The 26,975-nt window shown below is 42.2% G+C and overlaps 1 protein-coding gene across 1 annotated transcript in view; it reads left to right on the forward strand.

The window, feature by feature from the left end:
• Positions 1 to 26,975, forward strand: part of MEI1 (meiotic double-stranded break formation protein 1) — a 58,487-nt gene that overhangs the window by 26,345 nt on the left and 5,167 nt on the right. Inside the window, exons 17-26 of the mRNA XM_010960224.3 lie at positions 392 to 489; positions 4,561 to 4,729; positions 8,747 to 8,894; positions 13,721 to 13,996; positions 18,063 to 18,228; positions 19,335 to 19,439; positions 21,213 to 21,323; positions 21,644 to 21,804; positions 23,959 to 24,040; positions 24,227 to 24,402. Of these exons, the coding sequence (XP_010958526.2) occupies positions 392 to 489; positions 4,561 to 4,729; positions 8,747 to 8,894; positions 13,721 to 13,996; positions 18,063 to 18,228; positions 19,335 to 19,439; positions 21,213 to 21,323; positions 21,644 to 21,804; positions 23,959 to 24,040; positions 24,227 to 24,402 (1,492 nt within the window). The remainder of the gene's footprint in view (positions 1 to 391; positions 490 to 4,560; positions 4,730 to 8,746; positions 8,895 to 13,720; positions 13,997 to 18,062; positions 18,229 to 19,334; positions 19,440 to 21,212; positions 21,324 to 21,643; positions 21,805 to 23,958; positions 24,041 to 24,226; positions 24,403 to 26,975) is intronic.

Here is a 26,975-nt window from a genome sequence, read left to right on the forward strand (position 1 = left end):
ATGTTGGATGTTTGTATTTCTTCTTAACTACCCATTTTTGGTTCAATACCTTCCTCTTTTCTGGTACTCCCAGCCCTTCCCTGATCCAAGAACACTTTTGGTTATATGTTTTACTAAATTGGAGCTTACTAGCCCTCCTTGATTTATTTTTTTCAGTCAACTTTTAGTGAATGCCTATATGGGCCAAGTGCCTAAGTTACATCTGTGGGCAGCAGGTTCCATACTTACTTTTCATAGCCACCTCTGGGCCTTCTCTACCAGGGCCATAGTTAGAATTTCACTGGGCTCTGACACAAAGCAGTGGTGCTTCAGTACATGGCAGGGATAATGCTGTCCTAGCCAAAGTAGCAATGTTCTTTCTCTTGTTCTCTTTTCCTCTTCTCCCTCTAAGTCACTCAGCCCTAAACCAGGTGTGTTCCAGTTTCCTCTACTACATGTGCATTAACCTCCTCTCAGCTCCAGAGAAGACAGGACTACCTTCCCAAGAAGGTAAGATGCTGTAGTTTGACCACTCATGAGGTCCGTGGTATTTTAGAGTCTGGATGCCTTGCTGATTCGCTGAGTAGTGAGCCAGAACAATGGTAAGATATCTTGGCTTAAAGCCACCTAGAGGAACCACGGAATCATGGAATGATGAAACTGTAGGTTGCTTCCTAGGGAGGTGAGATAATAGAATCAGAAAGCCATGGAATCCAAGGCTCTTGGACCTTTAGATTTTAAGGGTCAAAAAGACCCTAAAGTTCATCAAGACCAGTTCCTCCCCGTGACCATCTTCTCTGCATCGTCCCTCACACCAGGCCTCTTGCTCTCTGCTTGTTACCTCCAGAGACTCTGCTCAAAGTATCTTAAAAACAATTTTTTTATTGAAGTACAGTCAGTTATAATATGTTAATTTCTGGTGTACAGCACAATGTCCCAGTCATGCATATACATATATATTTGTTTTCATATTCTTTTTCATTAAAGGTTATTACAAGATATTGAATATACTTCTCTGTGCTATACAGAAGAATTTTTTAAAAATTTGTTTTTATGTATAGTGGCTAACATTTGCAAATCTCAAACTCCCAAATTTATCCCTTCCCACCTGCTTTCCCTGGTAACCACAAGATTGTTTTCTATGTCTGCGAGTCCGTTTCTGTTCTGTTGATGAGTTTATAATGTCCTTTTTTTTTTTTTAAGATTCTACATATGAGTGATATCATACGGTATTTTTCTTTCTCTTTCTGGCTTACTTCACTTAGAATGATGATCTCTAGGTCCATCCATGTTGCTGCAGATGGCATTAATTTATTCTTTTTTTTTAACATTTTTTAATTGATTTATAATCATTTTACAATGTTGTGTCAAATTCCAGTGTAGAGCACAATTTTTCAGTTATACATGAAAATATATATATTCATTGTCACATTTTTTTCTCTGTGAGCTACCATAAGATCTTGTATATTTCCCTGTGCTATACAGTATAATCTTGTTCATCTATTCTACAATTTTGAAATCCCAGTCTATCTCTTCCCACCCTGCGCCCTTGGCAACCACAAGTTTATATTCTATGTCTGTAAGTCTATTTCTGTTTTGTATTTAGGCTTTATTTGTTTTTTTTTTAGATTCCACATATGAGCGATCTCATATGGTATTTTTCTTTCTCTTTCTGGCTTACTTCACTTAGAATGACATTCTCCAGGAGCATCCATGTTGCTGCAAATGGCGTTATGTGGTTGGTTTTTATGGCTGAGTAGTATTCCATTGTATAAATATACCACATCTTCTTTATCCAGTCATCTGTTGATGGAAATTTAGGCTGTTTCCATGTCTTGGCTATCGTAAATAGTGCTGCTATGAACATTGGGGTGCATGTATCTTTTCGAATTAAAGTTCCCTTTGGGTATATGCCTGGTAGTGGGATTGCTGGATCATATGGTAAATCTATCTTTAATTTTTTGAGGAATCTCCATACTGTTTTCCATAATGGCTGCACCAAACTACATTCCCACCAACAGTGTATAGGAGGGTTCCCTTTTCTCCACGCCCTTTTCAACATTTACTGTTTGTGGACTTTTTAATGATAGCCATTCTGACCAGTGTGAGGTGACATCTCATTGTAGTTTTGATTTGCCTTTCTCTGATAATTAGTGATATTGTGCATTTATTCACATGCCTATTGGAGAATTGCTTGCTTATGTCTTCTGCCCATTTTTAGATTGAGTTGTTGGTTTTTGTGTTATTAAGTTGTATGAGCTGTTTATATATTCTGGATTAAACTGCTCAAAGTATCTTGAACAGCCTGTTCCATTTCTTTGTTCCTCCATTCAAGAAATACTTCTTAGAATATGAAAATGAATATGTTTGTTCATGTATGACTGAAACATTATGCTGTACACCAGAAATTGACAAAACATTGTAAACTAACTATACTTCAATTAAAAAAATATATATATACACAAAAGAGATATTTCTTGAGCACCTACTGTGTGCTAAACTATTTCAGGAACTACTGATAAGGATACAAAGTCCTGTTCTCATGAAGTGGGAGAGGCAGACAGTAAATACATAGATACAATGTCAGGAATGGATAGATGCTATGAAAAAAATAAAACTGGGTGAAGTGATAGTGATGGGAGGAGGAAGTACATTCTAGATAGGGTGGTCATGAGGAGGTGAGGAGGTGACATGTTAGCAGAGGTCTGAGTGAGGTGAAGGAACCCCATGCAGAATCTAGGCAGGGGGAACAGCAGATGCAGGGCTGAGAGCTGGAAGTTTTTCCTTTTGCTGAATGTTCACTGAGCTTCTGCTACATGCCAGGGGAGGCCTAGGTGCAGCTGTGGAGACAATGATCATTATGGTATGTTCTCTATCCTAAGGAGTTCCTCTATCCTAGACCTCTCCCTCTTGCTGTAAGATAAAACAATTTAATCATTGTTTTATTCACTCATTCAACAAATGTTGTGCCCTCTTTGTGGGTGAGAATTGATGCTGGCTGGGTTTCCTCTTTTTACATTTATGTGGATTGTGTCTTCTCCTCCCACCCTTCCCAAATCACTTTCTCCTTTGTCTTTCTCAGACACTATGCTGAGAGACAGAAGCACAGGTGAGCATTTTCACTCCTTCCAATGTGGCTTGGCTCCTAGTTCTCTCACTGTACTGCCCACTGCTCTCTGTGTGGGGCCCAGCTCTGCCTGTTCAGGCATGGTCTGGCCTGCAGAGAGCAGCACGATGACATAGCCTTGGTGGCAGTCAGATCACCACAGCCTCTTGTGCTCACGAGCACCAGCTCCCTGCTGCTGGCAGCTCCCTCTCTCGTTGGAATAAGAGGAGTCCCACACATCTGCCCCCTCAGACCCTGAGATCTTGTCAAATCCCAGAGCACCAGGAAGAGCAGCCAACCTTACAGACTGCTTCTTTCTTTTATACAACAGGAGAAAGGGCAGGTGGATGTGTGAGGCTCAAGGATATTATGCTTGATCATAGTGTGCTTTGGTGGAAAAAGCTCTAAACTTAGAATTAGGAAACCTGACCTGGCTCTGCGACCACATGGGTGTGGGGCATTTTCCATTCTCACCCTCTACTTGGCCCACTGCGCTGGCAAGATGGACTCTTTCATTTGACCTCTAACTTGGCCCCCTGCTTTCAGTCTCTCATCCTCCAACCAATCTTCACTGATTGCTGGAAGATCTATCTGAAAACCAAGTCTTAACATTTTTAACTCCCCTGGCCTTCAGCCGTTGTCCCCAAACATCAGTCTGTGGGGCATATCTCACAGTGATAAGAGTTTTCTCTTGTCCTTGGTGAAATGTGGAAAATAAGGGTAAGTTGACTTTATTCAAAATTTAAGCCCTGAGGTCCTTTTCTTTCATAGGTATTAAAATACTCTTTGTTTTTTGAAACAGAGATTCCATAAGAAATCTAGGAATCTGCTCTCGGGATAAAATCCAGATTCTATACTCAGCATTCAGGGTCTTTCACAGTGCAGTTACAAATTACATCACACAGTTCCCAAACTCCTGACACTCCACATCTATTAACTGATGGTCCAGTCACACTGAACTTGCTGCCCTCTAAACATGGCATGTCCTTATATATGCCTCCATGCCTCTGAACACCTTGCTTCCTGTTTCAAGGAGTCTCTTCTCTCCTTTCTCTGCCTGTGTATTACCTTCCGCAGTTCCCTCCTCTTTGAACCTGCCCTCTCCATCACAGGTGGCATGAGTCACTTTCTTTTCCACACTTGAATGTGGCACCGATCACATGTCCTGCAATTATCTGTCTCATTATCTGTATTTCCCTACCAGCTGCCAGCTACTGGGGGTAGGGCCCGTGTTTCACAGCCTGACCTAGAGTAGCCACTCAGTGAACATTGTCAAGTGAATGAATATATCCATGTCCTTCCACATGTTACCTTGAGTCTCTCCTGGTAAAGAGAAAGAGGAGATTGATTTCCTTTTATCCTGCATGTATCCTTGCTACCCTGTGCAGTATTCTGTATGTAGTAGATACTCATGTGCTCATTATCTGCTCTCCCATTTTCTCTGTGTGGCTTTCTCCTGCCTGTTCCCTGCCCAGAACTCTCTGCGGTGTCTGAGCTCCTTCAGCACGGGCTGCCCCAGATAAACAGCAGGAGCCCTGAAAGCCTTGCTTTTCTGTTGGATCGCCAGTATGTGGAGGGAGCTGCTCGCCAGAGACAGTACTGCATCCTGCTCCTCTTCTACCTGGCCTACATCCACGGGGACAGGTCAGTGCTCAGAGCTGGTGGCTGATGGTTGGTTCTAGGACCAACATCTGTAGCCAAGTTCAGTTCAAAAAATAGTTACAGAGGCATCCTTTCCAAGCCTGCTGCTGGGCACTGGGGACACAGGGGTAAGTGAGAAATGGCTTGTATTCCTGAGGGGCTCACATTTTGGAGAGAGAGTTGAGACAGATGGATAGTCACAGTGCTGAGAGACAGAGGCCTGGATGCTAATGTGAATTCCTTGATATCCCTGAAAGTGTTGTTCGTTGACTGAAAAAAATTTCAGTGGTTTACTTTGGTTTTAAAAATTACTATACATACCATTAAAATTTAAAATCAAAGGACTATTCTTCCTTAAACTTAAAAAAAATTTATTGAGGTAAAATTTATATAACACAAATTAACCATTTTTTAAAACACCTTTATTGTGGTATGATTCCTGTACAGTAAACTACACATATTTCAGATGTACAATTTGATGCATTTTGATAGATGTAACAAATTAACCATTTTAAAGTGGCATTAAGTATATTCACAATGTTGTGCAACCACCACCTCTGTCTAGTTCCAAAACATTTCTATTAATCCAAAGTAAAACCTCCTACCTATTAAGCAGTCACTCCTCATTCCTTCTTCTGCTCAGCTTCTGGCAACCAACAATCTGCATTCTGTCTCTATGGATTTATTCTGAACATTTCCTATAGATGGAATCATATAATATGTGACCTTTTGCACGTGGCTTCTTCCACTTAGCATAAAGTTTTCAAGATTCATTCAGTTAGCATAATGTTTGTAGCATGTATCTGTTTTTTTATGGCTGAATAATATACCATTGTATGCATGTACCACAGTTTGTTTATCCATTCATTCATTGATGGGCATTTGGGCTGTTTCCACCTTTTGGCTATTGTGAATAGTAATGCTGTGAATATGCGTGTACATGTATCTATTTGAGAACTCGTTTTCTATTCCTTTTCTTTATATGCCAGGTGTAGGATTGAGGAGTCATATGGTAATACTATGTCTAACTTTTTGAGGAACTTCCAAATTGTTTTCCAGAGTGGCTGCAATCCTACCAGCAATATTTGAAGGGTCTGGTTTCTCCATGTTCTTGTCAACACTTGTTATCGTCCATCTTTTTGACTATAGCCATCCTCCTGGGTATAAAGTGGTTTTTGTGTTGTGGTTAGCATTTCCCTAAGGACTAATGATTAGCATTTTCCTAAGGACTAATGATGTTGAGCATCTTTTCATGTGCTTCTTGGCTATTAGTATACCTTCTTTGGATAAATTCAGATCTTTTACCCCTTTTTTAACTGAGTTGTAAGAGTTCTTTATATGTTCTAGATATAAGTTCCTTATCAGATATACAATTTGCAATTTTTTTCTCCCATTCTGTTAGTTATCCTTTCACTTTCCTGATGATGTCCTTTGAAGCATAAAATTTTTTAAATTTGGTGAAATCAAATTTTAATTTTGATGAAATTTGTGTATTTTTTTTGCTATCATTTATGCTTTTGGTATTGATTCTAAGAGACTATTTTCTAACCCAAAATGATAAAAATTTACTCCTACATTTTCTTCTGTAGTTCTTTTCCCTTATAGTTTTACCTATTATATATAGCTATTTTGAGTTAACTTTTGTGATGGTGTGAGGTAAGGGTTTAGTTCTTTTGCATGTGGCTTATACAGATGTTCTAGCACAATTGTTGAAAAGACTATTCTTTCCCCTTTTGAATTGTCTTGACACCCTCATTGAAAATCACTTGACCAATATGATTCTTTAAAAGTTTTTTTTCTTATTTTAAGAATCATGCTGATTGTAAAAATTCAAGTAAAATGATTTAATATAAAGTTAAAATATTTCCCTATGCATCTGCTGGAGTTAACTGTTGTTACCCTCTTCTGTGTTTTAAAAAACACAAATATACTTCTTTCAAAAAAATACACAGAATGGGATATAATATAAGGTCTTCAGCTTGTTTTTTAACTTAACAGTGTATCTTGAACATCTTTCCATGCTAGTACATGTACCTTACTCTTTTGGTAGTATAATATTTATATTATGGCTATTATACATTTTATTTTTAGTTTTTAAATAAATATTTTATTTTGGAGTAATTATAGATTTACAGAAAAGTTACAGACAATACCCAGAGTTCCCTTATACTCTTCACCCATTTTCTCCTAATACCAACATAACTATGGTACATTTACCAAACTAAGACATCAACATTGGCACATTACTATTTTTCCTAATTTTTAAATTGTAAGATACACAAACATAAAATTTACCATCTTAACCATTTATAGTATACAGTTCAATAGTATTAAATACATTCATAATGTTGAGCTACCATTACTGCCATCCATCTCCAGAATTCTTTTCATCTTGCAAAACTGAAACTCTATACCCATTAAACAATAATTGTCCATTCCCTCCTGCCCTCAGCCCCTGGTAACCACTATTTTACTTTCTGTCCCTATGATTTTGACTATGCTAAGTACTTCATATAGTAGAATCATACAGTATTTATCTTTTTGTGACTGGTTGTTTCAATTAGCATAATGTCTTAAAGATTCATCAGCTGTAGCATATGTCAGAATTTCCTTTCTTTTGGGGGCTGAATAATATTCCATTGTATATGTGTATACTACATTTTGCTTATCCATTCATCTGTCAATAGACACTTGGGTTGCTTCCTCTTAGCTATTGTGAATAATGCTGCTGTGAACAAGGGTGGACAAATATCTCTTTGAGACCCTGCTTTTAATTATTTTGGGTTTATACCCAGAAGTGGAATTGCCAGATCATCTGGTAGTTCTATTTTTAATTTTTTTGAGGCAATATCATGCTATTTTCCACAGTAGTTATACCATTTGACATTCCCACTAACAGTGCACAAGTTTTCCAATTTCTCCACATCCTCTCGAAAACTTTTTATTTTTTACTTTTTTGATAGTAGCCATCCTAATGGATGTGAGGTTATTATCTCATAGTTTTGATTTGCGCTTCCCTAATAATTAGTGTCGTTGAGCATCTTGTCATGTGCTTATTGGCCATCTGTATATATTCTTTGGAGAAATGTCTATTCAAATCCTTTGCCCATTTTTGAATTAGATTGTTTGAGTTTCTTTGTTGTTGAGTTTTAGGAGTTCTCTGTATATTCTGGGTATTAATTCCTTCTTTGATATACGATTTGCAAATGATCTCTCCCATTTTGTGGGTTGCCTGTGCCATTGGTGTCATAACCAAGAAATCATTGCCAAATTCAGTGTCATGAAACTTTTGCCTTTTTTTTTTTTCTAGAAGTTTTATAGTTTTAGGTCTTACATTTAAGTCTGGATCCATTTGGGGTTGATTTTCTTTTATATCGTGTTAGGTAAGAGTCTAACTTTATTCTTTTGCATATCCAGTTTTCCTGGCACCATTTGTTGAAAAGACTGTCCTTTCCCCATTGAATGGTCTTGGCACCCTCATTGAAAATCATTTGATCATATGCATGAGGGTTTAATACTATTAACTAAACTGTTTTTGGAGGGGGGAGGTAATTAAGTTTAATTATTTATTTATTTTTAGAGGAGGTACTGGGGATTGAACCTGGGGAGGACCCTGTGTATGCTAAGCATGAGCTCTACCACTTGAGTTATACCCTCCCCCCAGAACACGCAAATGTTAATGATAGATACAAGAAGAGAAAGGTGGGCTGGCTGCTAAAGCAGGGCCTCCTGAACCCCCGAATTGGCATCCTGCTCTTTAACACTGCTGCTCCAGCTGGCTGATGATTCACCTTCTAGGTGTGAATGAGGAGTCTCTGGCCTCTAACAGAGCCTTGCACAATGCATAGAACTATGTGCTGTGCATATGTGACAATGTTTTAAGTATATATAGCACAGTTTTGTACAAGGTGTCACAAGGCTGTGGACATGCTAGGGCAGAAGAATAGTGGCTGAGGGAGGATGTGGCAAGGTAAGATAGCCATATCTGCCTTTTTTACTCAGACTTTCCTTGATCCACAGGTTTGTCTCAGAGGCGGAGTTATTTGTGGCTGTGCAAAGCTTCCTCCTGTCTCTGCAGGACCAGGGTGAACACCCTCCACTGGTGGTCTTCAGAGCTTCCATCTATCTACTTGCAATCTGCCAGGACAAAGGTGGTGCATTACCCGAGGTATGAACCAAAACTCCTGTACCTCTTTACATCATGGTTCCTTGGGATACATGATGGTGTGTGTATAGAGAAGGGAGGCAGCAGAAAGAGAGAGAGAGAAAGGGAGGGTGGATAGGTGAGTGACTGTGGTGGGGGAGTGGAGGGAGGTAGAGTACTGATACATACAGTGCCTATGTAACTTAGCTAATTCTCTCAATAGTCCTGGGAAGCAGAGATTATTATTTCTGTTTTATAGATAATAAAATCAGGACTTAGTTTAAATAAAGTAACTTTCTCTAGGTCACACAGTTAATTGATGGGGAAGCCAGGACCCCAACTCAGACTTGATCAACTCCCCAGGCTCTTTTCTTAGTATCACCTCTGGTTTGTGCATGGGGGGAGAGATGTGAGGTATGTCCAGGTGACAGTTTATCTAACGAAGTGTGTTGTGAGGGCCCAGATCATTGTTAATCAGGCTCTTTGTGGTGTTAGCAGCCATTAGTGATCATTGCCTAGATCCATTAATTTATTAGGGATTGCGAAATAATAATATCCTGATTCTGTCATTTTCTCTTTATTAATGTAATACTTGTATAAAAAGAAACTTCTCATCAATTATTCAGTTACTCTGAATGGTAGATTGTATAGGAAGCATAGATTGAATGTTTGATTTTTTCCCTTTAATTACCAGTTTTCAAGACAATGAGTTGGTTGCCTAGCATTCTCTAAAAGTGACCAAAGATTTTTTTTAGTATTATTATGAGCTCATGGATTTAAAAATATCTGATGATTTCAATTCACTGTAGTTATTATCCTTTTTAAGGATCAAATTGTCCTATCTTTGGCCAGTGGGAGCCTATTCAAGGTAGCTCCTAAGTCCTTTTAACACGACTCTTTGACAGAGTTTGAGTTTTCTAGTATGACAAGATGCTTCAGGCTTTCCTGTTCTCCCATTCTTTCTTTTTTTGTGTGTGTATATATATATGTGTGTGTGTGTGTATATATATATGTATATATATGTATAGCCAGTTTATGATGTGTCAATTTCTGGTGTACAGCATAATGCTTCAGTCATACATGAACATACATATATTTGTTTTCATATTGTTTATCATCATAAGTTACTACAAGATATTGAATATAGTTCCTCCCATTCTTTCTTGATCCTACTCCAGTTAGGCATTCATTCTTACCACATCCCTGAAAATGCACTTATCAAAGTCACCAATAATAGATACATGGCTAAAACCAATAATTTATATTTTAGGTGACTAAAATATTACTTGACCTATAAACAGCATCTCTTTTTCTTTGAAACTCTGCTTTTACTTAGCATCTAGAATACCATGTACTCCTGGTTTTCCTCCTGCCTCTCTGGCTGTTATGTCTCAGTATCTTTTGGTGATTCTCTCTTATCTCCTTGACCTCTAACTGTTGTAGTACCCCAGGGCTCAGTCTTTGACTGCTTTTCTTTTTTCTCTAAACTTATTGCTTTGATGATCTCATACTGTCTTATGGTTTAATTCATGGCTGAATTAAATAAGATCACTCTGGCTTCTGAGACAACAGAATAAAGGAGTACAAGGATGGAAGTGCAGAAACCAATTAGGGGGCTACAGCAATAATGCAGGCAAGAGAGAGTAGAGGAGGTGGTAAAAAGCGGTGGCTTCTGGGTATATGTTGAAGTTGGCACCATAGGATCTCTTGACACAGCAGTGTAAGTAAGGTGTGAGAATAAGAGAGAGTAAGTGTTTCCAAAGATTTTGGTTTTGACGAGGGTCAGAGAATTGTTGGATTGAAATATTAGAGGGAGTGAGTTGGAAAGATAGGAGTGGTGGTGGTAAAATGGGATGTTTGAAATTGGGATCACTGGGATGGATGCAGTTCTTTGTAAAGGTCCAGAGGCATGACCATGGGAATAAATGGCCGAGGCAGGTAGAGGAGACTGGAAGGGAGTAAGTGAGAGAATTTAGAGGCCAAGCGTTTTGAACTAAGGAGGTGGGAGTGAAAAGAGAGATTGAGAGATTGTAGGCAAAACAGGTTTCTAGAGAGAATCAAAGCAACAAGGTGAAGGGAATATTCAAAGAAGAGGTACAGGACATGGGGAATTTGCTGACAACTGTGAGTGAGTTCTAGAGAGCATGATGGAAGGGTTTTGGGAGGTGAGTAATAGTGGGAGATGAGATCAGAAATAGGCATGTCCTGAGCAACAAGGGGATGATCTGGAAGTTCTGAGCTTCCTGAGGTGACTGATACAAGCTGGGGAAGGGACACAATAGGAATAATCCTGGTGGCTTCAAGGAATAATGGTGGTAAGGCTGGTTCTTGGAGGCCCTCTCTTCACATCTACCAGTGGTGTGTGTGGAGACTTAGAAGATAGCTTATAGGGTTCCAGACTTCCCCTCTTGGGTGTGAATCCATGATATATAAAATTATTTTGCATTTTTAAAATTTTTATATAACTATATAAATGGCAACATATAATCACATCTTAATTTTTTAACCTCAATTTTATTTTCTGTTTTTATTTAATTAAATTTATCTATTTATCCAGGGTTTTTTTAATTGTGGTAAAATACACAAACATAAAATTTACTATCTTAACTGTTTTTAGTGAACAGTTCAGTGATATTAAGTACATGAATATCATTGTGCAACCGTCACCACCATCCATCTCCAGAACTCTTTTCATCTTGCAAAACTGAAACTCTATACCCATTAAACTCTATAACTTCCCTATGTGAACTGACCACTTGACATGTGCCAAGTGCCATGTGGGTCCCTGTCAGGGTTGGGGTGAATCAAACAAATTCCCTGCCCTCAGGGAGCACTAGTTTGGCAAAAGAGACAAAAAGACCTACAAGGCAGGAAACAACAGCAGTGAGTGCTCTCTTGGAGCTGGAGGACTGTCAAGAGCTATGAAAGAACACAGGGTGAGAGACTGTATCTGATTGTGGCATCAGGAGAGGCTTTGCTGAGGAGTTGGAGGTGATGAAGGGAGAACTTTCAGGCTGAAAATTGAGCAAGATTTAAGATACAGAAGTGAGAAATTACCCAGTCTATCCATTCAAGGTAGGAAGCCTAGTTTAGTGTGGCTTGGCTAGGTCAAATGAGAGATAAGAGTGGAGAGAAGCTGGGAGGTAGACTTAAGTCTTTGAAAACATGCTCAAAAATGAAATTAAGAAAATAATTCCATTTACAATAGCATCAAGAAATAAAATACATAGTAATAAATTTAACAAAAGAAATGCAAGGACTTGGTCACTGAAAATCACAAAACATTATTGAAAGAAATTAAAGAAGGCCTAAATAAATAAATAGACATCCTGTGTTCATGAATCAGAAGACTTAATAGCCAGTTATAAGATAAATAAGTTCTGGGGATATAATGTACAACATGATGACTATAGCTAACAATATTGTTTTGTGTATTTGAAAGTTGCTAAGAAAGTAGATCTTAAAAGTTCTCATTGGCTGCTCTCCCTTCTGAGATGCCCACACTGGGTCTATGGATTGTGTATCTCCCTGAATAAATCTTTCACTCTTAAAAAAATAAAATCTCATCACGAGGAAAAAACTTTTGTAACTGTGTGAAGTGATGGATGTTAATGAAACTTATTGTGGTAATCATTTCACAATATATACATTTATCAGATCATAATGTTGTACACCTTAAACTGTTATATGTCAATTACATCTCAATAAAACTGGTAAAAAATAAGACTTAATAGTGTTCAAATGGCAATACTCCCCAGATTAATCTATAGATTCAACATAATCCTGATCAAAATCCCAGTTGCCTTCTTTTTTTTTCTGTCCAGAAACAGACAATCTGATCCTAAAATCTTTATGGAAATACAAGGGACCCAAAATACTAAAATAATCTTGAAGAAGAACAAAGTTGGAGGACTCACACTTCTTGATTTCAAACTTACTAAAAAGATTTAGTAATCAAGACAGTGTGGTTATGGTATAAGGATAGACATCTAGATCAATGGAATAGAACTGAGAGTCCAGAAATACACCCATGTATTTTTATAAGGATGCTGAGGCAGTTCAGTGAGGAAAAATAGTCTTTTTAATAAATGGTGTTGAAACAGCTGGATATCCACATTCAACAGAATGAAGTTGGACCCTTACCTCATACCATACACAAAAATTAACTAAAAATGGATCAGAGATCCAAATGAAAGAGCTGAAACTATAAAATTCTTAGAATAACATATTAAGGAATTTGAGCTTTGTTTTATGTGCAACAGGAAGAGATAGGCTTTTGAGGATTAATAAATGATTCAATACATCTGCCCTTTGCTTTCTCTGTGCCAGGCTCTATGCCAGGTGCACAGATTAATCTGCCACAGTGCCTGCCCTCAAGCAGCTCAAGTCTAGTGTGGGAAGTAGACACATGCTGATAATTACAACACACTGTGTTAAGTATCATTATAGAGCTGGGTTTCTCAGCCATGGCACTATTAACATTTTGCACAGCTTAACTCCTTTTTGTGGGAAGCTGTCCTGTGCATTGTAGGATATTTAGTGAGATCCCTGCCTCTCTCCCGCTGGATGCCAGTAGCACTTCCCCAATCAAGACAATCAAAAAAGTCTCTGGACATTTCTAAATGCCCCCTGGGGAGCAAAACCACCCACAGCTGAGGACTGCTGTTATAAGGTAAGCACAGTGGGGTTTTCTTTTAACTAGCAGGCGCTGGGATGAGCCAGTGAAGATATCCTGGTGCACTGAAAAGCCAGTGCATTTTTCCCAGTTATGTCTTGGCTGTTTGTTGGCGATTGGAGTCCTTTGGGTCCTCTGCAAAGTGTATTTAGCCCCTTTCTTTCTTTGCCTCCAGGCTGTGGTTGGCGCCATCAGAAAATTCCTAGAGGGCTTCCCGGACCTGCACCTAATCTACACCCACCATCCCCTTCTGCTCAGGTTATTCCTGTTGTATCCAGAGCTGATGAGTAGGTTTGGGCACCGTGTCCTAGAACTTTGGTTCTCCTGGGAAGAGAGCAGTTATGAAGAGCTCGAAGATGCCCCCTCTGCTGGGCAGCCCACCCTTCCTGCCAGCTTAGCAGCTCTGTTTCATGTGCTCAGAAGCAGCCCCAGCATCCTACTCATTTTGCTAGTAGGTGACCACTTGCTCATTTCTACATTCAGAGATGGTGGGCCCGCTCTCTCTGGGAGCTGGTTTACTGAGGCGAGGCACCCGCCTCTGGACTTATCACTGTTCTTATGTGAGTAGGGGTCCTTTAGGCTGGCAGGTACCTGGTTTCTGTAAATCTATACCCTTTCCTAAGTCTGATGGAGGTCTTCTCACTAAGAGATATGTGCCTCTGTAGTCCTCAGGGAATATAACTATGAAATGCTGACCTCACTCACCATTCCTTCTCACATCCCTGTCTTCTCTTAAGTAGATTTTGCTCACAAAGATTTGATGTCAAAGGGGACCCCTGGGGCATCTAGATGAAGATGTCTGATTGCAGAGGGACTCAGCCTCTTTCCTGTCATAATGTTACATGTGCAGCACACTCCCTTGGGCATACCCAGAATTTTTTTTATGTCATAAATTTATTGCATATTCCAATTTTTTTTATGAGGAAAGACATTCCTATAATTTATATCAGGTCCATCATTTATATAAGTAGGCTGCTGCTTGTCTGCAGTTTCTAACACACTGTCTTTAATTTTGTCTCTTTTCCTCTCATTATTATTTATATATTTACACATTAGACAATTTGTATTTAGTGACTGATTACTAGTGGCAGGTCTTAAACTGATTGAGCACACTAGCATATGAGACAATTGATTTAGAACCCCTGCCTTCAATGCTGGTTCACTTACTTGGCCCCTCCCTAGTCCAGGAAGAATGACACAGCCCTTTAGAGAAGAGTAGGTATTCCCTTGATATTCTTATCATCAATAAACATGACTCCCTGACTTCATTGAAGTAACTGCGGTCACCTGCATATTATATATCTCACATCCTTAGGTACCTACGTCTGTCCGTATTCACACTCACATGCACACATGCCTCACTCAGACTTAAACCTTCACCTTCCATTCCTGAGATCTGTCATCTTGTGAAATCACACACATGTTGGCTTGATAGGGGCCACATTCTTGCTTTGGCTCAAATTCGTCCTTGTAGAAGGAGTAATGGAGAAGAAGGAGTGGGTTAAAAATTAAGCATTAGTGCATAGGGAAGGAAGGCAAGATGGGACGCCAGGCAGAGTAGCAAGGGACAAAGCTAAGATACTGGATTTTCCTTGCCAGATAAAGTTTTCAGAATCAGTTCCTCACACACAATAAGTACTTATAAATATTTGCTGACCTATTGAATTAGGGGTCTAGACAGATCTAAGTCTCTCAAAAAAAAAAAAAAAAAGAATTCAGATCTTCTGAGAAAGATATTAATGATGATATCTTATTTTTTCTTTTTAAATAGGTGAAGAAATAGATTTAGAGAGATTTATCCAAGGTCCCAAGAGTTGAGATTAAAACCCAGATTTTGACTCCCTGTCTAATGTTATTTCCAGTAAACCTAGCTAACTCTCAGAACAAGAGAGAAACCAACCCTGATTCAATGTTTCATTTAATGGGAGAGCTGTTTGAGCACTGGGGATACAGGGAAGAATTAGACCTAGTCTCTGTCCCATGGGCCAGTGAGGGACTCAGACACAACAAACCAGTAGCACCTGGAAATGAAGACTTATCTGAGCATTGGTTTCCTTACATGTAAAATGGAGATAACATGGGGACAAATGAAAGAGTATGTAGGAACACTCAGTATGCTATGCAGGGTAGACTGTCATTCACTGATTATTGACTAACTCTGAACCAGATAAAGTTTGTTAATCTCAGAGAGGTTTATTGAGTTGCCCAAGGTCATATAACTATAAAGATCGTGACTATGACTGGAGCCTAATTTAATGAATTTTTCACTAAATTAAATCCTAGAAACATCAGTGGTAAAAAAGAATAGATAGGAGGAACTTTGTTTTCTGTTCATGTATATAATTCCTACCATTTCTCCCCAGCTTCTAGCCACAAGAAGGGACAAAGAGTCTAAAAATATGTGTTGATACCAATTTCTGTCTTTGAGATGGGTAATTAATAGCTGAAAACAAAGCTGTTAATCGCCACTCTTATCAATGGATGGCCTTTCATGTGAGTTGTTTAGATGTGAAAAACAATGATATCACAGAAGCTCTGTTTGCTCCATGCTTGGTCATGTCACTGTGGTCGGTCCAGTCCCAGAGAGTTCTGGGCAGCTGTGAGCAGGAGAGACTCCAGTGTGGGCCATGCTCTACCCAGAGCCTTCCCAGTGACTCATATGGTGAGGTGTACACCTTCCCCTGGCATTTACCATGACCACCAAATGCTAAGTAGCCCCCTTATTTTTGGACTTTTAAAATTTACTAACTCAGGTTTCTAAGGGACCAGCTCTGGCAGTCAAGCAGCCATGTGCCAGTGAAGGAGCAGGACTGGTTTGGCCTTGGACCCTGTGACCTTGAGCAAATCACACCTCATCTGGGCTTTAGCTTCATGCTCTGTAAAGTAAAAAGACTGATGGAAATGAACTGAGATTCCCTCTAGCTTCCCATTCTGTGATTCTCTCCTTCCAGAGATGTTTTCTGAGTCCCTACAAGGTGACAGAGATGAAGCCAATCTCATCCCTGCCATTCGTTAACTCATAATGTAGTAGAATTTACAATGCCACTGCTTTCTTGAGAGGCAAACTACTTAATCTGTCCCAGTTTCCTCACTTGAAAAAATCGGGGTGACACCTACCTGGAAGAGTTATTATGAAGAAACAGATAATGTATAAACAAACATATAGCTACAGTTTAAACATAATACAGTACCTGATATTATTAGATTCTCATTGAGTGACTGCTACGATAATGTCAACAAAAAATAATCCATAGTCAGTCAAAGAAATGGAAAATTTTGTTTGAGCCAACCTGAAGATTATAACCTGGATATAGTCTTTCAGAAAGCTCTGAGGGTTATACCACCCTTTAGAAGTCAAAGCACAGTGATATGTTTTTGAGACATCAAATGACGTGTTATTGAGTATTTACACAATCCAGATCTAAATGTGCAATGTGAGTAGAGGGTCATGGGTCATCATGGCCCCTTACTAGATGAAGAAGGAATTATCTCCTAAGGAGGTCTGGTTAACGCAGATGCCTAATATATACTAAGTGAGGCAGGAGGCCCAAACGGGCAAGAAGAATTTTATGTTAAAATTGTTCTCATCTTACCATCAAATATGAATTATTTTATCAATATTATAATTGTTTCTCTGGCAGCTATGGAGGTTTATGAAGAACCCAGCCCAGATGTCCCTGTGCTACCCAGTGATCAAACATCTAGATCTGTCTGGCTGGGTGCCCTGTAAACATGTCTCTCTGTGTGTCAGAAATTGTCCTGCCTGAAAAGGAGTCTGTGTGTGACCTTGATTTCACGGCACCCAGCCCTAACTGGTCCAGCATGTTAACCTGTCCAAAGGAATTGGCTTGTTTGAGCTGGAAGGTGCCAGGAGCGATCAGTGGGGTAGCCTCTGGTGTGGCTTCTGCTGGCTTTGCCTTTAACATATACTCATTAAAATAACTCTGAAAGCAAACAAAAAACAATGATCTTCCCACCTTCTGAAACCAAACCCTTAAAGCTTGGGGCAGAAATAGCCAGATGCCATGGCAGAAAAGGAGTCTGACCTCATCCTTGCTTCCCTTCCTGTGCCCTGAATCTGTCCTAATCCATCCTCTCCCTGCCCTGTGATATCTCCATCCCCCCTTCCTCTCCTTTAAGGCACACTTTAAGGTCCCCTGTTCTGAAATACCCTCATCTTGACCCTAATACTTCTATTTGCAAGTGAGAGGCATCCTGGGAAGTAGAAAGAGCTTTGGACTTGGAGTTAGCAGACCTGCATTAAAATCCTACCTGCGCCACTTACTAGCGTATATGAACTTTGGCACATTACATAATCTTTCTGAGTCTCTATTTTCTCGTGTTTAGTATAGACTTATTTGACAGAATGGTGCATAGTAGGTGCTGAATGAGTGCTTCCTTCCTTAGACTCTGTGACACCATCATTTAGGGCCCTTTCCCAGCCCCTTTCCTCATCACTGTCCATCTGTCCCAACCATAATGCCCTCTGAGCTCTGGCTTCCTTCTCTCCTACTCAGGATCTCATCTATTCCAGCCCCGTGGACATAGCCCGCAAGGTACTGATCATCCTGAGGACCTTTTTAAGGAGGAATGAGGATGTCCAAGTGGGTGGTCTCATTCGAGGCCACTTCCTGCTGATCTTACAGCGTCTGCTGGTGGAACATGGGGCCTCCCCCTCGGGAGGTCAGTCTGCAGCTGCTGGGGGCATGTTTTGACCTGAATGTCAGACAGAAGTGGGCATCTCTGCCCTGATGAGGTCTGCTCTAGGAGAGAGAATCAAAGTTTTCTCTGCAAAAGAAAAGTCAGGCCAGTGTGACATCAAACTAAAATTTATTTTCTTTGTCTCATTGGAGAGTGGGTGCTGAAAATATTTGGTTTGGGGTGTGTAGTGTGAGTGTGCTGTGTTTAATGTCTCTGTGTGTTTAGCATGGGTGGGTGTGTTTAATGCATGCGTGTCCCCACGCTGTGCAGCATGTGCTCAGAGCTGTTTGTCACAAGAACAGCAGCCCCAGTTGAAAAATAGAAAGCAGGAAACGCTGGGGAGGCAGCAGCAGCCAGCAGGGGTTGGGGAGGGGGTGGATCTGTGATGTATTGGAAGCTCCTGGTGAAATCCAGAAGGATGGTTTCCAAATCTGGAATTGGACTTCCTGGAGTCAAGGAGGCTTGATATTTGGTACAGTATGCAGACACTGAAAGGTTGGGAATGGTTTGTTTTTTCCTATTTTTAGGAAGTTGTACTTTTAAATTTCTAAGTAATCAAAAGGAAGTGGGAAGAGAGCTGTGGCTCACTTGGTCCAGTCCTGACTGAGGATGGGGGTATGTGTAAGGGTATCTGGTGGAGCTGAGTACTTCCTTTTCAGGGAAGGATAAGCCACAACTAACTGATAATAGTGTTTAAGAGCCATGAGATTTCTTGGAAGCATACAGTGGAAAGACCATGGGCATTGGATTCAGATTTGAGTTCAAGTCCTGGCCCTGCCACTTACTTGTTGTGGGACCTTGGAGATGTCAGTCAGTCTCCCTGGGCCTCAGTTTTCTTAACCACAAAATAGGAGTAACAATCCCCGCTTCACATGATTTTTAAGAAGATTAAGTGAAATAATGAATTCCTGGTTACCCAACCCAGAGTTGGCACTCGGTACATCAGTTGTCCCTCTCCCAAATGAAGGAGGAAGACAGGGAGTAGGGGTACATCCCAGCAAACCATTTACATCTGGGTGGGGTGTCTGTCTGACCTTAAGGTGATTTGATTGTCAAAATCCCTGACGAGCCTTCCTTGTTCCTCACAGCCTCGGGTAACCTGCCTTTGCTACTGAGCCTTCTCTCCTTAGTGCAGCTGAGAAACGAGTCAGAGCAAGAACTGGACAGCATGGCCATGAAGCTCCTTCACCAAGGTGCCCTGGCCTCTTGGGACAGTGCGTTAGGGCCCTGGGCTGGGCGTGCTGTGGGTGCTCCCTCAGTAGCACGGGCCTTGCTCCTTCTATCCTTTCATCCTTTTGGAAGAAGCTAGTGAGTTAGTATGTTCCTGTGGGCTTCTTGATAAGGGACCTTCCAGATCTTTCTGTGCTTGTTCTCTGGAAATGTTTGGGAAACTAAAAAAAGAAAAAAAAATCACTGTGTGACAAGCTCCAAGAGTGCTGGATTTGTTCTCATTTTAGTCACTAGCTGTGTGACTTTGGGCAATCACCTAGCCTCTATGATCCTTTGGTTCTCATAGGTAAAATAATAGTGTGTACCTGATTTAGAGTTTATGTAAGGAGTAACAATAGACGTAGAATGCCAGAGTGCTTGGCACCTATTAGGCCTTCAATGGATACAGGCCATGTAGATTCACTTTTCCTGGCACAAGCTCAGTTCTCCACCTTACCCCACAGCTGACTCAAGATCTGATGATCCAGTTTACAGTTCTCTAGCCCTCTTTTCACACCTCAGTAGGACCTTTTATTGCTCATTAATGCAGTCACCAGTTCATAGGCAGCACCCTCAGGGAGATTTGTTGAGGAAAGGTTGAAGTTAATAGGAAAAATAGTTGTGTCTTCAGTACCTGTGGACTGTCAGGTCCTGTGGCCACAGGTGAGGATGATTTTTTCCCTGCCTGGAACCCAGGCTTTCTCATGAGAAGATCAGTGTCAGACTTGAAAAGGGTCTCCAGGCCTGGCCTAGTACTGGTCTTCACCAGCCTATCAGGCCAAGTGTGATAGCTGGGAGGGAGGTCTGTATGTGACAAAAACAGTCATCAAAAGGGCCTCTAACAGGGAGGAATAATGGGCTGAAACATATGTGAAATGTAATATAACCCTTGAGTACTTTTACTTAGGAGCACTGGGGGCAGAGGACTATAGTTCAGGGATGAGGGTATGGTGGGGGGTCTGCTTGTCTGGTTGACCACAAGCCAAGTAAAGTGTGATGTGGCTGTCAAAATAAGGGAATGAAGACTTAGGGAGGCTTCATATCTGTGGGGTGGGGGTGGGGGAGCAAGGAGCTGTCGTTCCCAGGAGGAAAGAGATGTGTTCTATAGACGTCTACTCTACAGTGTAGTAACTGTAATGACGAAGGCTGGGGGAGCTTGAAGGGGCATTTAATCTTGCCTTGAGGGATTAAGGAAGGCTTCATGATGGAGGTGAACTTTGAGCTGAATCTTGATTGCTGAATAGGAGATAAGGGGTTAGCCAAGTGGAGGTGATATGAGAGAGAGAATATGGCAAATTTAGGGAACTGCGTGTTGATGGTTACAGAGCTCCCCTGGGAAGGTGGTGAGTGCCCTGTTGCTGGAAGAATTCAGAGACTGGATCTTCTTTCTGTTAAGGGTGGTAGGTTGGCCTACATGACCTGGAGAGACTCTCCAGGCTGGAGTCTGTACTGGCACAAGTGCTGTCACAGGATGCCTTTTGACCACCTAAACTTGTGCAGCCTGTTCTAATGTGCAGTTGTGGGCTGCTTGCCTGATGTCTGTTCAGATGGACGGTATGAACATGCCTTCTCATTTGTCACTGTATTTCTTTCCATTGGTAATATCAGGGACAATTAGTTTGTGCTTGGTCCCAAGACTGACATCTGAAATTAGCCAGTTGAGGACCATTGTGTGAGAAGAATGTGCAAGTGCTGGTGTGTGTTGAAGCTGTGGAGTGCTGAGTGTTGGGGCTCCTGGGGACTGTTCTCTCTTGCAGTGAGCAAGCTGTGTGGGAAATGCAGCCCCACTGACACCGACATCCTACAGCCCTCCTTCAACTTCCTGTATTGGAGCCTTCATCAGACCACACCAGGCAGTCAGAAAAGAGGTGCTGGGGCCCAGGCTGGGATAATAAAGAGGAAGGGTGCTAGGTAGTGTCTGTGGCCCTCGCTGCCCTCAGTTTTTTCTTCTTAAAAAAATAAATAAGGGGGTTTGTGGCTGGACTGGTTGGTCATAAGGTCTTTCTGGTTCTGTTAACCTGTGGTTCTGAAATGAAGCTGGGACCCTTAGAGCCTCAAGCTCATCCTTTTGCTTATTTACTGTGTGTGTATGAAGCACCCATCAGGTGCTAACTAAGCACCATGGTGGCACTGAGCTGGGGGTTCTGTATTAACTCATGTGTCCTCTGCCCTGCTGAACCCTCTACAGCTGCTGCAGTGCTCCTGAGCAGCATGACCCTGATGGAGCTTCTGGAGAAGATGCTGGCACTCACCTGGGTCAAGGCTGGCTCTCCTGGGACTGCGCTTCTCTGCTCTGCCTGGCTGCTCACTGCCTCCTGCTCTGCCCAGCAGCACGACGGCAGTCTGCAGGTTTGTCTCCAACTCCTGTGACTTTGGGGCATGAGTGGCACTCAAAGGAGTGATAAAGAGCCTGAGTTCTGGTCCCAGCTGTGGCTTATTAGCTGTGTAACCTCGGCAAGGTATTTAACTCTCTGAGCTTCAATTTCCTTGCCTACAAAACGGGGGAAAATATGCAGAGCTGTTGTCAAGTTAGTTTACATTAATCAGTGTACCCCACATTTGGGGAACTTGTGTTGTAGTCTTTAAGCAAAGCCTTGAAAGGAAAATAAGACTGTACCAGGCAAAGATAGTGGGGAAAGGCACTCTAGGCAAAGAAACTGATATGAGCAAAGGCCTAAAGCTGCACAAACTTAAGATGTGGCATATACGTTTGAAGAGTGTTGAAGTACTGCATGGCAGAGTGTGGGGAGTGGACTGTCAGACTGGGCAGGAGGCAGAATCCAGCCTGTGATCTTGAAGTGGTGGGTGGCAAGCTGTGGAGTGCCATACATGTGTAAGCTGTTATTGTGACTGTTCGAGAAGGTGATGCAGGGAACAGGAGAGCCATGCACATATCTACAGAGCACCTCGTTTCCTCTCAGCCCCTCCTCCTTGTACGACTTTGTCCTCCTATTGCCCTGCGTGAGCTCCTCTGGGGGCTGCTTCCTTCTTCAGGTGTGTCCTCCCTAAGGCTGGCTGCTCCTGGTAGACAGAAACCATCTTCTAGCCTTTGAGGTGTCTTTGCATTGTAGAGCCAGGCGCACACTCATTTGTGTAGAAGTGAAATCAGTTTTAAAGTTTGGCCTTGAGGGTGGGCAGCAAGCTGTGGCAGATCTATGCTATAATAGCTCCTGAGGTAGTTGCCAATGGGGTCGACTTGGGACAGGAATCTTTCCTGCTTTTCTATGGGAGAGTGTTGGGCCCATCCATACTCCTGCAGCCACCTGTCTGGGTAGAAGCCTGCACCTTGTCCTTGACTCTACTCTGGTCCTCAACCCACACCAAGCTAATAACCTAACTACCTCTACTCTAAGTCCTCCTCTCCCCCTAGTTCAGGTCTGATCATTCATCTTCACCACTAATGTGGCCTGTTCACAATCTCCTGGCCTCCGGCTCCCCCTTCCTTCACCTCTCCTATCCCCATGGCCACAGTCTGTCCACACTGCCTCTCTGCCCACAATCCTTCAGCAGCCTTTTTGTTCTCTTCATGGCTGCTGAGACCCTGCTTATAGGCCCCTGTGCAGCCTTACTTTCTGCCATTCCACCCTCCTTCCCTGTCTTTTGACCAAGTGTTTGCTCTTCTCCCAGTCAACTATGCTCTTTCACATCTCCATACCTTTTTTCCTTTGTTTTTGGTTGATTTGTAATAGCCTTTATTTTTAGGACAGTTTTAGATTTACAGAAAAATTGAGCAGAGTTCCCACATAACCTCACACACAACTTCCTCTATTAACATCTTACATATATCTCCATACCTTTGTACAAGTTGGTTCTTCTCCCTGGAACGTGCTGATTCCACCAGTCAACAAGTATTTTTGAGAAATTGCTTTGTGCCAAAATATGACAAATCCAAGCAGAGAAGCTGCCTTTAGGCAGCTTGTGTTCCTGGTAAGGAAAGCAGAGCAGACTCACAGCTTTGAACCTGCAACGCCAACTAACCCCTCAGTTTGGTCATTGCTTTGACATTAAGGGGCACGTTCACAATGCTGATCCTCAACTATTCTTTACAATAGCTGTGGGGGGAGTAAAAGCAGGTGGCATTCATAGATGATGGAAGTAAGGTGGGCCGAGAGAGGTGCAGTGCAGTGACTTGCCCACAGTCACATAGCTGGCAAGTGGCAGAGCCAGGGTTTTTATTCTGAGCTGTTGACTCCAGGGCTGAGTTAGGTGGATGGTGGGCTGAGGTGGAGACTGACCCACAGATGAGGCCAGAAAAGACTCCCTGGTGCAGGAACTCTCAGGATGGGGGAAATTTGGGAGAAGCAAGGTTCTCCAGGTATGGGCTTTATTTTCCTGTTCAAGCTCCTGAATCCAGGACTGGTGAGACACAATACTCTGTGTAGCCTCCTCTGTCCTTCTGGATGCAGGGTGTATGTGTCAGGGTAGAAGAACTAATGTGGCAGGTTATTTTCTGCCCAAGCTCCCAGAATGTGAGGGTTATCCCTTTACCCTCTGCCCTGCCAGGTTCACCAGACACTGTCTGTGGAACTGGACCAAGTATTGAAGGCTCTCAGCTTTCCAAAGAAAAAGACTGCACTGCTCTCAGGTATGTGCCAAGGGCCTCTAGCAGGAGGATAAAAACCCTGCCCCTAGATTCTGAGATGGGACCATCCCACCCAGACTAGCCTATGGTCACCCCATTATTATCTTCATTGTGTTCCCTCTGTGACAGAGCTGGGTGGGAGGTGGGGAAGGAGACAGGAACTGAGTCTAAGGAGTTTCCTACTTTCAGCTGCCATCTTACGCTTCCTGCGGACAGCCCTGCAACAAAGCTTTTCCTCTGCCCTGGTGGCCCTAGTGCCCTCAGAGGCCCAGCCACAGCCAGCCCCTGAGGACACTGTCCTAGCTCCACTGAGAGCATCACAAGTTCTGTCCCTGGTCATCGGACTGCAGAACCTCCTGGTGCAGGTAAGGCTCTTGCTGAGTGGACTCTGGCAGTGAGCCTGCTTCTCCCAGGGTGACGGCAGGAAGGGGTGGCTGCCTGTCAAGAGCCTGGTATTTCCACCAAGGCCTGGAGAGTGGATTGATTGGTTTTAAAGTTACAGTGACAGAAATGAAACTTAAATTGGTTCATAACTGAGAAGTTCAGGGGTCAGTACTGGCTTCAGGCACAGCTGGATCCCGGAGGCTCAGGCAATGTCATCACAACTCTGTCTCCGTCTCTTGTCTATGAATTTCTCTCTGTCAGCTTTATTCTTATGGAACGGTAGGATGACCAACAGCAGCTCCTGGCTTATATCCTTCCAGCAGAAAGAAAGCTTCTCCTTCCTAGTACTCCCCAGAATTGAGTCTCATTAGCTTGGCTTGGTAATGTACCAATCACTATGCCCGAGACATGGGATGCTCTAACTGGCCTGGCTTGGGTCAGTGCCCTCTCCTGGAGGCTGGGGCATATGATCAGCTCTCCATAACTCACATGGACTGAATGTAAGAGAGGAATGGTTCTGCAAAAGAAAACTCAGAAGAAGGAGGAATGGATCCTGGACAAGCAAAAATAGTAGATGCCCACCTAAGAGGGGTTTTGTGTTTTACACCTTAGAGGATTCTTGGAGATCATTGTTTGTCCAGGGATCACATACTGTGAAAGGTGGTGAGAGTATGGAGATAAATCAGATTCTTGCCTTTGAAACAGTTTCAGGCTGGTGGGTGGTATCATGTAGATAACAGGTGATGACACGGTGTGGTCAGTGCTGGGCTAAAGGGAAGTACTGCACAGTAAGGGCACAGGACGTGCCTTACAGGCTAGTGTAGGATGAGTGCGAGGCTGGCTGTCAGGGAAGGCTTTCTGGGGGAGGTGCTTGAGCTGGGCTGGAAGTATCAAGTGACTTGTCGTAGGTCCTCGGGGCCTGGGGGCATCAGAAAGGGACTGATCTTGACAGCAGCACAATTTTGTTCTCTGATATGGACTCATTTCCTGTCCCTGGCCTTATGGCCCATTTCCACCCATGATTCCCCAAGATTTTCTTCCATTCAAGGAGCTTATTGTCTATTGTTTTCAAATATGAGCTGGTCATTGTAGGGTGACCAAGGCCCCAGATGTTTATGCTGTTAGACTTGGACTCTCTTTTCCTGCCCTCTGGAGCTTGACCAAGACAGATGGTCACAGATCCATGTGGTCTGATCTGATGGCCAGGCATCGTGGGGCAGCCAGCAAATGAGTGAGAGGAGTTGCAGAGACTTCCTGGGGGGAGGGGTGGGGGACCTTGATTTGAGTGGACTCTCCTTGGTGCCCAGATAATTACAGCACATATATGATATGGCTGTTGATTGTGGGAGATTATATTCAAGGATTGACCCCCACTGGGCCTGTGCACATGTTGGGGGAAGTTGGGAAATGCAAGGAGACAGAAGATGTTCCAGAAGTGGGCCCTGGGCAGGCTCTGTGATTGCTGAGTCTTGTCCTGTCAGCTCATCTATGTACAAGGCTCTGTGCTCTTGATGGACCAAACCTCTGTCATGTGTAGCATTTATCTCTCTCTGTTGTAAGTTCCCATTTTCATATCAGTCTTCCCCAGGCTGTGAGTCCTCAAAGGTAGGGACTGTGTCTGGTTAATCTTTATGCCTCCTTCCCCTTGTGGGTTCAAATCCAGTTGAGAAATTAGGAATCAGATGAGAACCAAAGCATCAGATTTACTGCTGACAAACACCATAGTAGAATGTAGCTGGGACTTAAGTTCAGAAGGGTTTTTTTTTTTTTTTTTTTTTTTAGTCTGAGATTTTTTTAACTTACAACAGAGATGAAAGAATTTTATAGTGAACACTCATATACCTACCATCTACATTCTACCATTAATGTTTTACTATACTTGCTTTAGCTTATTGGTCCAAAAGGATTTTTAAACTACCCTCCTTCCCCTGGGTTAGACCAGAAGCCCATGGGCAGGGAAATTGTGTTTGCATTTCCATAATGTCCATGTGGGACACTTAGCCAGCTGGCCAAGATATTAAGAGTTTGAGTTCATGGGAGCAGGACCTTTAATATCTTAATCCTGCCCTGCTGGCACAGTAGGTGTTATGTTAGCATCTCACCTTTAGATAAATCTCTCTTTGGGTGAGGAAGAGCCAGTTAGAGGTGGGAAGAAGGGCAAATGCTTTCTCTCCCATGTTTCTGAAAGAGCTGAAGTTCTTGTTTTAGCATTCAGAACATAGAGAGGGGGAAAATGATTCCCTTATACCCAGCATAAAGCCTGGCGTAGAATTGGTATTCAGTAATGTTTGTTGAATGAATGAATGACGACACAGGAATGAACATGACACAGTGCCGGCCATTTAAGCACTCACAGATTGTAGGAAACACAAAAGATTATAATTAATGGCAAAATGACCTATTACTTGAATCAAGGAAGACTCCACAGGAAAGGCTGCATTTGAACTAGCCAGATTTCAAGTACCTGAGAAGAGGCTGGAAGTGCCCACTGGTTGAGTTAATTTTAGATGGGAGAAGGAGAAAGGGCATGGGCCTAGGATCTTTTTTTGGACCT

The sequence above is a fragment of the Camelus bactrianus genome, chromosome 12, assembly GCF_048773025.1.
Source record: "Camelus bactrianus isolate YW-2024 breed Bactrian camel chromosome 12, ASM4877302v1, whole genome shotgun sequence".
NCBI lineage: Eukaryota > Metazoa > Chordata > Mammalia > Artiodactyla > Camelidae > Camelus > Camelus bactrianus.